Below are 15,570 nucleotides of genomic sequence, written 5' to 3'. Positions count from 1 at the left end.
CACACTTTGAAGGCCAAAGGCAGCTGAATCTTTTGTTTGCCCACAAATGAAGAACATGAAGTCCTTAGCAGGACGGAGTGAGCGGAGCTGGAGGAAGGAATATTGGTGCCAAATGCAGTGATGGCTCAGGCTGTTAAAATGTGTTAAGAGCAATCTCCCATCACCGCCTGTATCTATTAAAGCAGGAAACAGTCTTTCCTTGGCCGATCCCATGTTCCTGGGTTTCCTTCAAAATTGGGCTCATGAAACAGGAAAGGAAGAGCCACAATGGTGTTTGCATTTCACGACAACTCAAAATGTAAGCTGTAAATCACCCAGTCCCTTTCAACATGGTGTCATCTGGTTCTCAGAAATATCCTGGAAGATGAGTGGAGTGGTTTTCAGCACTACCACCCAAGGATCCAGTGACATTCAATGCTAGCAACTGGTATAGCCGGGTCAGGATGGCCTTGGTTTCTGAACATAGGTCCTGTACTCCTCTCTCCAGGAAATTGACTCCATCCATCCATTTCTCCCCCTCTTTTCAATGCTGGCATACTACCCTGAGCAGAATGATTGGCCCTGTACATAGCAAGTCACTAGAATAAATGAACAGATGAAGAAGAACAGATGCCAAAGCTTGTGGCATCATCAGCATCCCTGGGTATCAAGAATGAGAGAGGGACATTGTTTCCCATGATAGCATGTATTTTTTTTCTGAACTATTTGCCATAGAGAGACACTTTACCTAGAGGTACACTTAAAAAATATTAACTCCGTAAGTACCTCTATGGTTACATGTCTTCATTAGATTTTCAACTATGGCAGCTTTGTTAGCGATGGATGAGGGGTAAACCACAGCTGATTGCATAGCTAACTTTCTATGATGACTCTTTCTAGGAAAATGATGTGTTGGGTAGTTAGAGCAAAGGGGAAGGATGGTGACATGGCTTCATTAGCAGTGACTTATAAAGACATTTACCCTGGGATTTTCTTGTTGATGCTATCCACAGCAATCTATTTGGCTGTAAAGAGACAGCACTGATCTCAGCAAGCTGAGAGGAAGACTATTGCCTTGTCAATGATACCTTTACTGTCATGAAGCTACACACCTACTGATTTCTAACCACCCATGTCAGCGTGCATAGATGACTGTTTATTTGCTCAAGAACACTTTATAAAACATGGCGTTAAGTACGTATTTGTATATGTAATGCTACTAACAAAACTTCTGGGCCTGGCGAACAATGCCAGACTTTACACTTGCAGACTGTGATGATGTCCTCCTCAGAGGCAAAGAATGTGGGATTAATAGTCCCTAGCTCCTGGATCTACAGCTCTTGCCTTCCTGTTCATTCCTTTTCATTTGTAGACAGACATGGGGGCAGATACACGGATGCACACCCACTGTTGACTGTCTCAGTCTCTTCACTGCGTTCAAGGTGTTCGATTGTGAAAAGTCCTGTACTTGGCACTTCAGGAGATGGAGAGCATGGGGGATTCACGCACATGTATCTCCTTAGTCTTCATCTCCCTTCCAAGCACAGCTCTGAAAAGTCACTACGAATCTCAGCTGTGACCTGAGCCAAGGTCTTAGCTCTAATGTCAGCCCCAACTTCTATACCGTTCTCCTTCTTTTCTCTCATTTTCTAGCCAGGATCGATACTTTCTGCCTTTTTTTCTTTTTGAGACAGGGTTTCTCTCTGTAGTTTTGGAGCCTGTCCTGGAGCTCACTTTTCAGGCCAGGATGGCCTCGAACTCACAGAGTGGTGTTCCACAAACACCAGGCAATATTTTCTACCTTTATGAGTTAAGAGGATGGCGAAGAATCATTTATTACAAGCACATTGACCTATAGAAAGCTGATGTGTTCACTTTAAGACTATTATTTTAAATTTAAATTTATTGCTTTATTTTCATACAGGCATACATTTTATGTTGAGCATGTGCTCCACCCCAGAATCACTCTTCTGTTCCTGTTTGTCCATTTTGTTCCTGTGAACAATTTCATGTCTGATGTCATTTTATATATACATACTGTATATACATACATGGTTTTATGTGACTATATAAAATCTAGGACCCCCAAAGGAGAGAACACATTTAGGTCTCTCTAAGACTGGCTTAATTTTCTTAACGTGATTATCTACAGTTGTGTCCATTTTCTTGCAAATGACATAACTTCATTTTTTCTTGGTGGCGAAAAAAATCCCATCGTGTATATTTACCACATTTTCCTTGCTAGACTCTCAGTTGTTGGGCACCTGCATTGGTTCAGTTATGCGGTAATTGTGAAAAACATTGCAAAAAGTACTGATGTGCAACTATGTCTGTGCTGTGTTGACTTGGAATCTGTGGGTAAGTACCCAGACGTGGTAGAGCTGGGTCATCTGCCAAATCTGGGTTAGTGTTTTGAGAAACAGACCAGTTCACCTTGCTATCAGCAGTGTATAAGCGTTCCCTTTTGTCTACATCCCCATCAGCGTTTGCTGCTGCATTCTTTCCCCTTTTATTTTTCATATGTTGATTTTTATTATTAAGATGTTTTATTATTAAAGGTTTATTATTTAAAATTTCTATTTTCATAATAAATAGTTTATTAATTTATTTCAATTGTGGGCACGTATGTGTCTGTGTTGGGATGTGTGCATGTAGGCTCAGGTGCCTGTGGAGACCAGAGGAAGGTATTGGGTGGCTTGGAACTGGAGCTATAGGTGGGTACTGATGTGGGTGTTGGGAGTCAGACTTGGGTCTTCTGCAACAGCAGAATGAATTGTTATTGTCTGAGTTATCAACAGTCTCTGTTGCTTCTTCTTTTGTTTTAATTAAATTTTTAATGAAATTTTTTCATACAATACATTTTAATAATGTTTAACCCTCTCCCAACTCCTCCTACCTACCTACCCATCTTTGTATACCCCACCCGTGTGTGTGTGTGTGTGTGTGTGTGTGTGTGTGTGTGTGTGTGTGTGATCACATGCTTGTATGTGGAGCTCAGAGGACATTTTGGAGGAGTTGGTTGTCTTCTTCCATCGTGTAGGGTCTGGGGTTTGAATTGGTGGCAAATGTTTTTTCCCACTGAACCAAGTCTTAACCCTAAATTCTGCCATTCAGTTAGCTCAGAAGATGAAATTCCAGAAGACACAAAAGAGAGTGGAATAGTTTTAAAGAGTCATCTTTAATTGTGGAATTCTGTGGTTCTAAGACCAAGGTATTTGACTGAGCTTCCAGAGAGCTAAATAGGAGATTATCTATAAAAAGCAGCATTTTAGAATGGTTCTTTTTCCTCCCTCTCCCCCTAGTCTGGTTTTCTCCCCATCAATTATCTTTTGACAAACTGACCTTGAAACAGAATTAACATTTACCTCAAGAAGAAAGAAGAGTTACTTTGAATGAGCTAAGTCACCCGGGGGAAACTCTATTAAAAGTCCTTAGGGAAGTGAATTATTTATTGATTCAGTTTGTGGTCTAAGGTTGAGGTATGTGTTGGGGAAGAAAGGAAGCATTGTAGCTTGTGATATTTAAAAGAGGAAACAATACACAATTCTTATCTTAGGAATATGATGGTACAGAGAGTTAAATTTTGCAACTTAACTGTGCAGGGGAAGAATAAAAGGATTGTAGTTAAGCACAGTTCTAATGTTTGAAATTTACTTAAAATAACATATACATATACATATATCATAACAGATAGTGCTAATATGCACAAGAAGCTCCTCCTAAGTGTTTCACTTTTTATTTTTCAGAACTTTATCGTTTACAGGCCATGTACAGGCTATGACTAAGACAGTCATGCTCCTAGTTTTTTGTTTTGAAGGCTAAGTTGCAGCCATGGAAGTGAACTTGATAGAGCATAGACTGAAAGAGGAGTCTATATATAGACTGAATATAGTCTCTAAATGACAAAAGACTTGCTATATAAATTAGTATTTGGATTTCTCACCACACCACTTGACAACCAATTGGTTACATTCAACTCTTTCTAGCAATAAGTCCAATAGTGTTCTTTAAATTGTAACACCATCAAAAAGAAATAGATAAAGGTCTAGCACGGAAAAGTTGGGAATGTTATCCTCTTGAAGAAATGATCAATGTCTTGCAATTTGGTTAGGACAGAACATTCCACCTCCCATGGTGGGTCACGTGATGCACCAACGATTCAAATTACTCCTCAAATTGGACCCCGACTTTAGGGTTTATAAAGGACGAATTTTCAAAAGAGGTCATTGTTGAAACAATTCCTTTAATCAACAGTCAGAGGATTTATCCAATGGATGGTGCCAAGCCTCCTTCACAGGGACCATGATGGTGCAGATCTTCCATCACTCAACAGGGTAAGGGGATCAAATGAATTTGTAAATGCAGATTTTTGGTTTATACAGTTCCTTTTCATCTTCTGGAAAGTGATCATTAGACTTAATCACGGTTCCTCTGTGTATCATTAACTAATTTTATCTTTATCCTTAAAGATTTTTTTTAAATAGTGAGTTTAGAAGACCCCATTCTTAAGTCCTCTGGATTTCACATTCTCTCTGTTGAAGCCTTGAGGGAAGCTAAATTCAAAAGTAGGGAAATAGTAATTAAAAGTGATTAGGACAAAGAGTTTTGGTGCTATGCAATGTGGACTCAATTCTCCCAGTTATAAGCCTAACCAAGCAACAGTTTTGGTTTTCATTATAGCTTTACTTGCTATTTTAATAAACATGAACCAGTATTCAAACTTTTAATACCCTGCTGTTTAACTGTTTCCAGAGAGCCATCCAGCTCTTTTTTAAAGAGCCTTTGCTTTAAAATTTTAATTTGTTTGGCTCAGTCTCACCTTAGAAAGTTGTAGCCTCATGGTAAACTCTTTTATAAGTTGATTTCCAGAATCATAGCAATTCTCCCCCTGCCCCACCTCCTAAGTGTTTCCTCATGTGTCAAAGCTGTGGTGCTGATGGCTTCCCCAACTTGTTTTATCTGGTTCCCACAGCAAGTATGAGAGACAAATGCAGGAATGTGGTCAGCACTGCCTGGGTGCATCCAGACAGCAGTGGGTACTTACAGCTCTTCTAGGAAGCGGAGGCTGTGGAGGAGGCTTGGGGGCAGCTGACTGATGTTGTTCATACTGAGGTCCCTGGAGGGGAAAGACAGACAGCATGTGAGGAGCAGGGTATGCCACAGCAAGGAAATGCAGCCGTTTGGTTCACACATTTCCAAGAGAGACAGTGAAACAAACTCATTCCTCTGCTTGACAAGTGAATGGTCATTTTCAATCTTAAGTATATATATAACCCATCAATGTCAGATCTCCCTTCTTGAATTAAACACTCTGTGAAGAGCCTTCATGGAATTCAAGATTATTTAGCCCACTCACTGGCATAGTTGTCATTCTTCATGTTTAAAATGATGTTGAGTAGGACAGAAAAGGAAACAGATGTAACTCAACTTTGTGTCTTGCTTTCAGCTGTGTGACAAAGAAAAATATCTTCACCTGGCTACTCTAGAAGCCCAGTTTCTCTGGGATTTTAAGCACCTTGTAAAAACAAATGTTTGGATTCAAAGAAACTTAAAACAAAACAAGACAAAAAGCCTATGCCCTCTTCGAACTTGCTCTTTTTTGCAGCTTCTCAGATTGCATTAAATAAGTGAAATGAACCATAAAACGAGGGTGTAAGGTGATCCTGTTCTGTTGCACACTTCCTGCTGGGCCTGCACAGTAGTTCCTGGCACAGGAAACAAGAAGCCACTTTGGGCAGAACTCAATCAATTTTGTTTTAAGTGAAAGTCCGTGTAATTAGACTTTATTCTGTATTTTATTTCTCTATTTCTTTACTGTCTGTCACATCAGCATCACCGTTCAGAACCACTGTTTTTTCTATCTGTATCTCAGAAGCCCAAAGACTGACAGCTGGGAAGACCTTAACCAAGACCAACTCAGACATCGTATAGTCGTTGTGCTATCCTGAGAATGAATGCCATTATAACATGAGAGGATTCCGTACTTAAAGTTCATCTGAAGATTCCAGGTTTCTTTACAACCTGAATTATCCCTGTTGTTAAAGTGCACACACCCATTGCAAATACTCAGTGGAGTAGATATTGACCATGGAGTTTTGTCAAATGTAGCGTTAACTCAGTGATGCTATGAAGAGTTATTTTTAAATAAGCCAACATGGGGCTGAGGAGATAACTCAGTGGATGAAGCATTTGTCATGCAAGCATGAGGCTCAGAGTTCGGATCCCTAGTACCCATGAAGCCAGGCAGGTATGGCGGTCACTTCTAGAACTCTGGGGGCATAGAGACAAGGGATACTTGGGAGTACACAGGCTAGTTAGATAAGTTGGAATCAGTGATCTCATGGTTTGCCAATATACCCTGCCTCAGTAGAGTGAAGAGTGATTGAGAAAGATACCCAATGTCATCCCCCAGGCCTCCATATATATGAGCACACATGTGCACATGCATACACAGTTGCTTGTGCACAAACATATGTCCCACATGTAAATATGCATACACATGCATGCACACCTATACAAGCAAAAAAGGTAAGAAATATAGCACTCTCATATATAGGTAGGCAAACCCAATGGAAAATAAATAAAGAAACATCGGTTTCAAACTATACCATATTTCAAACAGACCTAGCAGATATTGATATAATTCAGATTCCACCAAGCCACCACCCATGGAGGGTGGTGCTATCCCTAGGTTGGTGCCTGGGTTCCATAAAAAAAGCAGTCTGAGCAAGCCATGTTGAGTAAGGCAGTTATCAGCTCCTCTCCATGGCCTCTGCGTCAACTCCTGCCTCCAGGTTCCTGCCCTGTTTGAGTTCCTGTCCTGACTTCCTTCAGTGATGAATAGCGATGTGGAAGTATAAGCTGCATAAACCGTTTCCTCCTCAACTAGCTTTTTGGTCATGGTGTTTTGTTGCAGCAATAAAAATCCTAACTAGAGACAAATCAGGAGTTGGATGTTGTGATGACGGGCTTGACCATGTTTTTGAGAGGACTGGGGAAGAACTTTGGAACTCTAGGCTAGAAAAGCCTTTGAGTGTTGAGAGCTCTGTGGGTGGTTGTGTGGGAGCTTGGAAGATGAGCATGTTGAGAGCAGTGCAAAGGATGGAGGCCTGCCTTGTAAAGCTTCAGAGGGAAGATTAAAGACTCTATCAGGGCCACTTTCTATTTTGATTTATGAGTTTGACATTCTGGTTAGCTGGAGCTGAAGAATCAGCTGTGATTCACAAGATACCAGAACTATTAAAGTGAAACCTTTGCTTTACTGGGACAAATGATACTTGCTGGTTGGCTGGAGCTGAGAATTTAGAGGTGATTAAGAAGAGAGTAGCAAGAATGGAAAACATAGAAAAAAATGGATAAATTCCTAGACACATTTGACTTATCTAATTAAGAAGATATAACTAATTTTAATAGATCCATAATAAACAGTGAAATTGAGGTAGTAATAAAATTTATCTTCACAATGAGAAACCCAGGACCAGATGTATTCACTGTCAAATTATATCAAATACTTTTTCTGCTGTTCTACAAAATAGGAATGGGTGGAATACTTATTCTAGATGGCCAGTGTTACCCTGACCCCACACCAGATAAGGATGTAACAAAAAGAAACCATAGACCGAATTACATGATGAATATACCTATAAGATATGCAATAAAATGCTTGCAAATTATGTTTTCCAGAACATTACAAGATCCTACACTATGACTAAGTTGGTTTCATTCCAGGGATGAAAGGTTGGTTTACAATATATAAGCCAATAAGTTAGTTCAGCACACAGGCTGAGGACAGAAATCATATGGTCATTTCACAGCAGAAAAGATCATCAGCAAAATTCAGCATCTCTTCCTGATAAGCCTTGAAGAAACTAGCAACAGAGAACACAGGTGAGCATCATGAAGGTCTATGTACAGTTAACCTAAAGCCAATGTTACATTAAGTGAGAAGAAACTAAAAACATCTTTCCAAATTTGCTATGGGAGACAAGGGTGCCCACTCTTACTGCTCATATTCAACAGTATTTGAAGTCTCATCTAGAACAACACAAGAGAAAGGAAAGCGTTAAACATAAGAAAGGAAGAAGTCAAAGTAATCCCATTTGCAGGTAATAGAATCTTGTTCTTAAGAGACCTTTAAGAAATCCTTTATAGCTTATCAACAATTGTAACAGTGCAGCCAGATACAAAACCAACATACGGAAAGGAACAGCCCTTTTTCACAGCACTAGTGAAGTTATTAAGAGAGAAGAAAAAAACTGTACTTATGAATAACAACAAAAAAGGACCACAGAAATAAACTCAATTATAGCCTTCTAATTTTTGACTAAGTTGAAAAATATAAATTGGAAGAAAAAAAAGACAGTTTTGTCAACAAATGGTGCTGGGAAAACCAGATCCTCACTGGTGAAAGAATGAAACTCGATCTCTGTCTTTTGCTCTCATAAAAGTCAATTCAGAATGTCTCAAAGTTTTGAATGCAGGGACTGAAACTTTCAAACTGACAAAGGAAAACACTTCAGAACATAGGCACAGGAAAGGACTTTTCCAAAACCAAAACTTGACAATGGGATTACATGAAATTAAAAAGCTTTGGCATAGCAAAGGAAACAGAATTAAAGAGATAACCTACAGAATGGGAAACATTCTTTGGTGTGTGTGTGTGTGTGCTTGTACGTATCTGGGTTAATGTCTAAAGTATACAAAAAACCATGAAAATTAAAACACCACTATCTGAGTCAACCAATCAATGGGTAAATGAACTGAAAAGACAGTTTCCAAAAGAAGAAATGCAAATAACAAATGAATATTTGAAAAAGTATTCAATATTCTTAGCTATCAAGGAAAAGCAAATTAATACTGCGTTAACTCAGAGGAGAAGACAGAATAAGAACTGGAGTGTGGGGAGGAAGGCTGTGAAATGCTGTCTTTGAGCCTTGACATGGCCAGTGTGCTCATAAAGTCACTGCAGCTATGCTGGCGTAAGATCTACATGACATCAGTCCAACAAAACCAGCAACATACCAACAGGCAGTACTCATTATACTCAGTTCGTTATTTAAAAGAAAAAAGTGGAGAGGACGTGAGACATAGAAAAAGATTTGTTTTGGGGGTGGCACTTGGGAGAATGAGAGCAGGAAGGTGAGGTAGATTTAATCAAAACACATGGCTTGCATGAATGATGTTGTCAAAGAGTAAAAAAAAGGTATTCTACTAAGAAAACTGATGGAAGGTTCTACCTCACCCTAGTCAAAATGGGCATCAAGAAAACAAGAGTCTGTGTGAAGAAAGAGGGACCTTCGTGTACTGTGGGTAGCAGTGTAAACTGGTGTAGACACTATGGAAGTTAGCACGGAAGCGCCTCACACGGTCTCCTCCATAAGACCCAGCACAACCACTTCCAAGTGTACACCTAAAGGACTACAGATCAACAAACCACAGAGATCCCTGAAGATCTGTATGCAGTAAGAAATGGAATTAGCTTAGATGCTCATCAGATGAATAAAGGAAATGTGGTGTGGACATGCAATGGAATTTTACTCAGCCATAAAGAAAGGAGAAATCATTACATTTGCTGGAGATCATTACATTCAGCAAGATAACCAGTTGAGGAAAAATAATTACCACAAGTTTTCTCTCCTGTGTGCACTGGATTTAAGCTTAGAAATATGCATGCATGTATATATGTGTACATGTGCATATGCAGGCATAGGCCAAGGAAGTAGAAAGGCCGTCATGAGCGGGGAGGAAGAGATTTAAAGGTGGGTGGGGGTAATGGAATACATGGGATATAAAAGCAGGTGGGGGGGCAGGTGATCAATAAGAGGGGGTTGCAGAGGATGGGGGAGGTTGGTGGGGGAGGGAGTCAATAGGAACAATACAAAATGGCATACACATATGAAAATGCCAGAATGAATATGTTCCTTTGCATGCTGACTTAAAAAAAAAAAAACAACAAAGAGATCTTCCCCTGTAGTAGTTGTGGATGAATGGCTTGACAAATGTGGTTTGGCCCAGAGCTGAGGGCCTGAGGAGGAGCCTATCTAAGCAGGACCCAGCCTGTGTCAACAGCAAAATAGGATGTGTGGGATGGCTCTGCCTCCTGAGGCTAAGAGTTTCTGTTGGCGCCTGAACTCTGTGAGGCTTAAGGTCTTCATGTTTTAACAAATGTTCTCATCTCCTTTTCTCAATTAGTTCTCTCCTGTGTTGTCTTTCACCACTCATGACACCGCTCAACAGACCCCTACATTTCTGACACAAATGTCTGTCTTTCCAAGTGAATTCCATATTTCTCGGCTGGTCTTTGGATGGTTGGGGTGGCAAATCCCTGCTCCTGCTGAACAGGTTAGCTCAGATCACCTGGGTAACTGTCTATATAGGATGCTGTGAATTCCTTAGTTCTCATGCTTTGCTCCGGTCTCCTGGCAAAATGCCAGCTCTGGAAAAATATCAGAATTTGTTTTCTTTGTGATTAGTCCAGGGTACTGAGTGCTGCTAGGAATGATAAACGTGCAACTGTACAGAGCAGTGTCTATAAATTCCTGGCCTTTGTGGGTTTCCAACTGTGCTACACAATCCTGTTTTTTGTTATTGCCCAACTTGCTCCTCTGGGAACTGTTTCCCCCTTTACGAGTTGCTGCCCACCTCTTAATCAACAACCTCTCTCATCATGCCCTGGGGATACCTTCCCTCTTACTTAATGGAAATAACTAGAATTCTTTGGACCACCAAAGATGAGATAGGCCAAATTCTAATTCTCTTTTGTCTCCTGCCTACTGCAGCCATACTTCCCTCCTTGCGTAGTCTTCCTCAGGGGTCTTGTGTACTTTAGTGTGTTGCACACAGTGACACACTACTCTATGCTGTAGGTGAAATTCTTGTAACCCTACATCCAAGGCTGTTAAACCCCTAATCTTCAAGGAGGGTACTTATAGATGGGGCATTTTAGAGGTACTCAGGCCATGAAGGTGGTATGCTCCTCATGGGGTTGATGCCTAGATGAGAACATCCCTCAGGGCGGTGTGAGGTTACAATGGCCATCTCAGAACTGAGGAAATCTGACTCAACAAGTCCTTGATCTTGGGTTTTCTATCCTCTAGAGTAGGGGAAAATAAACATCTGTTGGTAAATCCATCTATTCTATCACAAATTGGTATATAATTTAGAATTAAGAACCCCCCGTGAACACTTCTATTGTATGTGTTTGCAGCATCTTCCCTTTCACTATATGAGCAAGGGCAGGTCTCTGCCACTGTTAAAATGAAAGAAAAATGAGGTCTTTTAGCCTCATGTAACCACTCTTATTCTGTTTCTGGTCTGTGTTGGCAGTCTGGCTCTCTTATTCCATCTCTAGTCGGCAGTATGCAGGGACCCATCCCTCCCACATAGTGAGTGAAACTATTCATTCTTGCCAAGGACCAGCCATCTCCATATCAAATTTCCTGAGCACATGGCTCATTGAATCTCTTGCCCTTAATGGAAGCTCTATTAGTTTTGAAGTCAGAATTCTCTTAGTATTTTCCCAATGTGCCTGTAGACTCATGTGCGGAATTTTCTTCTACCTATTGTGTAAATGTTGATATTCTCTGGAGTTTTTATCCTTAGTGAACACTCTACCCAGTATCATCTCCCTCTCTGTCATTCTGTGGCTGGTTAATATATGTGTGCCTGTGTGTGTGTGTGTGTGTGTGTGTGTGTGTGTGTGTGTGCGTGTGTGTGTATGTGTGTGTATCATCTGCAAGCATATGGAGGTCAAAGGTTGAAGCCAGGTATTTTCCACACGATTTTGAGACAAGATGTCTCATTGAATCAAAAGTTCACTGACTTGACTATATTGGCTGTTGTGGAATATTTAACTAGGCAAAGATGTGTTACATTTTGTTTCTGCTGCCTTTGTTAACAATGTAAAGATGTTACATTTGTTTGTAGAGATGCATTACCTTTATTTCTATTGCCTTTTTAACCATATAAACATGTGCTACCTTTGTTTATGCTGCCTTTGTTTTATTATGTAAAGATGTGTTACTGTTTCACCTTGCCTGCCTAAGGCACCTGATTGGTCTAATAAAAAAGATGAACAGCCAATAAGTTAGACAGGAGATGGATAGGCAGAGCTGGCAGGCAGAGAGAATAAGTAGGAGAAATCTAGGCTCGAGAAAGAACGAGGGAGAAAGAGAGGGACACCTAGGGCCAGAAGTGGCCAGCTAGCTAGACCACAAAAAGCAGTGAAAGTAGGATATACAGAACGAAAGAAAAGTAAAAAGCCCCGAGGCAAAATGTAAATGAAGAGAAATAGGTTAAACTATAAGAACTAGCCAAAACAAGTCTCAGCTAGGATGAACATTCAAAACTAATAATAAGTCTCTGCGTCATGATTTGGGAGCTGGTTGGTGGCAAAAAAAAAAAAAAAAAAAAAAAAAGGCCGCCACAACACAATTAGCTTCTCCATAGTCCATGTAAATTCCAGATTCTGGAACTGTAATTGGAATCCTGAGCTACCTGGTTGTTTGAGACAAAAAGCAAATACAAAGGCTCGCACCACATCTTTACTGTCATTTTCACCCTCTCCCTGGTCTATCTGAACTTAGTTTAATTGTTTCTCCTGCAGGATACACAATAGGCTTCCTTTTTTTATATATATAAAATTTATTTGCCTAGAACTTTAAGGTACACAATGTACTTGTATCATGTTTATAGATTATTGCAAATTTGACTTTAGGGTGAAAGTCAGGACATAGTTGGTCTTATGTGCCCAAGAAGCATCTTTGGAACTTATTGTGAAAGATAGCTTGTTTGTGTGGTGCTTGAAAATGGATATCTGAATCCTGACAAGGATTGTGCTGTAGTTCATAATTCGCATGCTCACTTTAGATGGAATATGTTCTTTAGCCTTAGAAAAATGATCAAGTAATCAACTTTGGAACTTAAAGGATTTTCAACCTTTAGTATAATTACATTATTGACATATTAAGCTGGAAGTTTCTTTGTTGTGAGCCAGGTATCTTTTGCATTGTAAAGTGGCTAGTGACATTGCTGGCTGTATAGAACTGTGGCACCCTTTCCAATTATGAAAACCATAATTTGAATATTTAAATTATAGCTCTGAGTAACTCAGAATGTGACCATAATTGCAGTCAGGATCTTAAAAACACAATTAGGTTAAAAAGAAGTTATTGGGCTCTAACCCATTGTAACCATCATTTGGAAGAGGATTGCGTTACATCACAGAAGCTGACAATGCAAGGACAGGCCTTCAGGAGAAAGCAACTCTGTGGACATGGATGGATCTTGAACATCTAGCTTCCAGAAGTGTGATGCAATCAACTTGTTTCATGAACCACAAAGCCCATGCACTTTATGACAGCAGCCTCAGAGGAACAACAGACAGACATTGCCAGGTAAGTGTCCCCAGGGGTTTAGTCATCATTAGCTAAGAATCACTGAACTGGAACGCACGAACCACACGTGGAGAGCTATTAATTTTGCCTTTTCCAGGATAGAAAATCTAAGTTTCTAAATAGTATTTTTTTTCTGATACAGGAGGATCTTCTCTATTTCTTTTTCACACCATAAAATCCTTTCTGAAGATAATTTCATCACTTTATAATTAGATAACAAAAGTAAAAAAAAGCACTCCAAAAGGCTATAAAGATATAGATAAGGCTATAAAGATATGATGTATACATTTATCTTGGAGTGACTCTGGGGCTGTGCCACTGAGTCTCTGTTGGGTAATTCCCAGCTTATGGTTATGCCTAATGACTATGACATTTGAACAGAAATTACTTCCCTAGAAGCGCTTTGAAGAAAATCTTCCAAAAGTGTCAGTGTTCATTGGAAATCCCACTTAATTTCACTCAAACAGAAGTTCTCATTGTATTTCCTATCCTGAACGGAAATACCTCCCAGGCCTCAAAACACAACTATGGGGCCCTTCCAGGACTATGGGACATGTCTTTTTGTTTACTCCACAGTCCATCTGACACTCTGAAACACACATAAGACTCTTATTTGTCATTATTATAAAGAGTGAGCCTCCTACACAGCAAGTGTTAGTGTCTACATTTGACCTACAACCCTGAAAATATTATCGCATAAAAATTTAGAAAGAGTGAGCCGGGTGTTGGTGGCACACACCTTTAATCCCAGCACTCGGGAGGCAGAGGCAGGCGGATCTCTGTGAGTTCGAGGCCAGGCTGGACCGACAGCCTCCAAAACAGAGAAACCCTGTCTCGTAAAACCAAAAAAAAAAAAAAAATTTAGAAAGAGTGAACATTAGGTCAAGTTTCTGTATTGAAGATATCCCCAAACACTGTAGCTTAATGAAGGTAGCTTGCTTTCCTTTCACTCAATGGTCCCATGTTCATAAGGAGTAGGCCAGTGAGTGGATTTCCTTTCACTTGATAGTCCATGCTCACAAGGAATAGACCAGTGAGTGGACTGATGATAGTCCCACGTTCACAAGGAGTGGAAAAGCGCGTGGACTAGTCTTCCTTGCTCTGAATGAAGACCTTTGAGGTCTTCAGTTGCCATTATCTTCAGGGTTAAGCCATTTGCTGGCACTCTCCAGTCAACAGTCAAGGACAAAGAAGTCACAGCCAAAGAGTTATATGCTTCAGAGAAAAGGAAGTAACACATTACTGTTGTGGAATATTAGTTTAAGATGTGTTACATTTGTTTATGCTGTGGAATAATTGTTTAATGATGCAAAGATGGGTGGCATTCTTTTATGTTGCTTTTGTTTAACTCTGTGAAGCTGTGCTTCTTTGCCTGTCCCAAACACCTGATTGGTCTAATAAAGAGCTGAAAGGGCAATAGCTGGGAAGGGGAGAGGCATAGGCAGGACTGGTGGGTAGAGAGAAAAAAATAGGAGAGAAATCTAGAGAAAAGAGAAGGGGGAGGGCAGAGAAAAGGAGAAGGAAAGGAGGCCACCAGGGGTCATTCACAAAGCCACACAGCCAGTCACAGAGTAAGAAGGAAAGAAAAATGTATGGAACAAAGAAAGATAAAAAGCCCAGGGGCAAAATGTAGTTAAAGAGAAATGGGGTAATTAAAGATAGAAAAACTGGGTAGAAGCAAGCCAAGCTAAGGCCGCACATTCCTAAGTAAGAATAAAGTCAACATGTATTTATTTGGGAGCTGGGTGGAAAGCCCCCAAAGAGGAAAAAATAAAACCAACTACATGTTACCTCTACCTATATCCTCTTGTCTCTTGTCTAAACTTAATTTATCTAGCATATTTGACTGTATAGGATCTTGGAATATGTAGATTTCATTCTGGTCAAATATGCCCAAATGGTAAGTATTTTTACCACCCCAAAGTAGAAGAGATAATTTATACAGAATAATTATGAATTACTGATCTCTGTCATAAATATGACATGAGTTTGTGGTGGGAGAGTAATAGCTGGTGAGTGTATACATACATGTAATAGGGGTAGAGCTTCTAAGAGGAGAGAAATTCAATCTTAAAAAGAACAGGAAAAGGCTACATTAAAATGCACAAATGGCAGGATTGTTTGTATAATTTTATACATGTATAAAAACAGAACCATGACTTTTTCAAAAAAGTGGATTTGATCTATATCATCCTAC

At 39.9% G+C, this 15,570-nt stretch overlaps 1 protein-coding gene across 1 annotated transcript in view; it reads right to left on the bottom strand.

Moving 5' to 3' along the window:
* The window catches only part of Lgr5 (leucine rich repeat containing G protein-coupled receptor 5), a 113,867-nt gene that overhangs the window by 55,467 nt on the left and 42,830 nt on the right, over nt 1–15,570 (bottom strand). The window contains exon 2 of the mRNA XM_005081473.4: nt 5,024–5,095. Coding sequence (XP_005081530.1) covers nt 5,024–5,095 — 72 coding nt within the window. The remainder of the gene's footprint in view (nt 1–5,023; nt 5,096–15,570) is intronic.

The sequence above is a fragment of the Mesocricetus auratus genome, unplaced genomic scaffold (assembly GCF_017639785.1).
Source record: "Mesocricetus auratus isolate SY011 unplaced genomic scaffold, BCM_Maur_2.0 Super-Scaffold_100011, whole genome shotgun sequence".
NCBI classification, from domain to species: Eukaryota; Metazoa; Chordata; class Mammalia; order Rodentia; family Cricetidae; genus Mesocricetus; species Mesocricetus auratus.
Note: the sequence above shows the minus strand (reverse complement) of the source record. Positions and strands in the feature narration are given on the sequence as shown.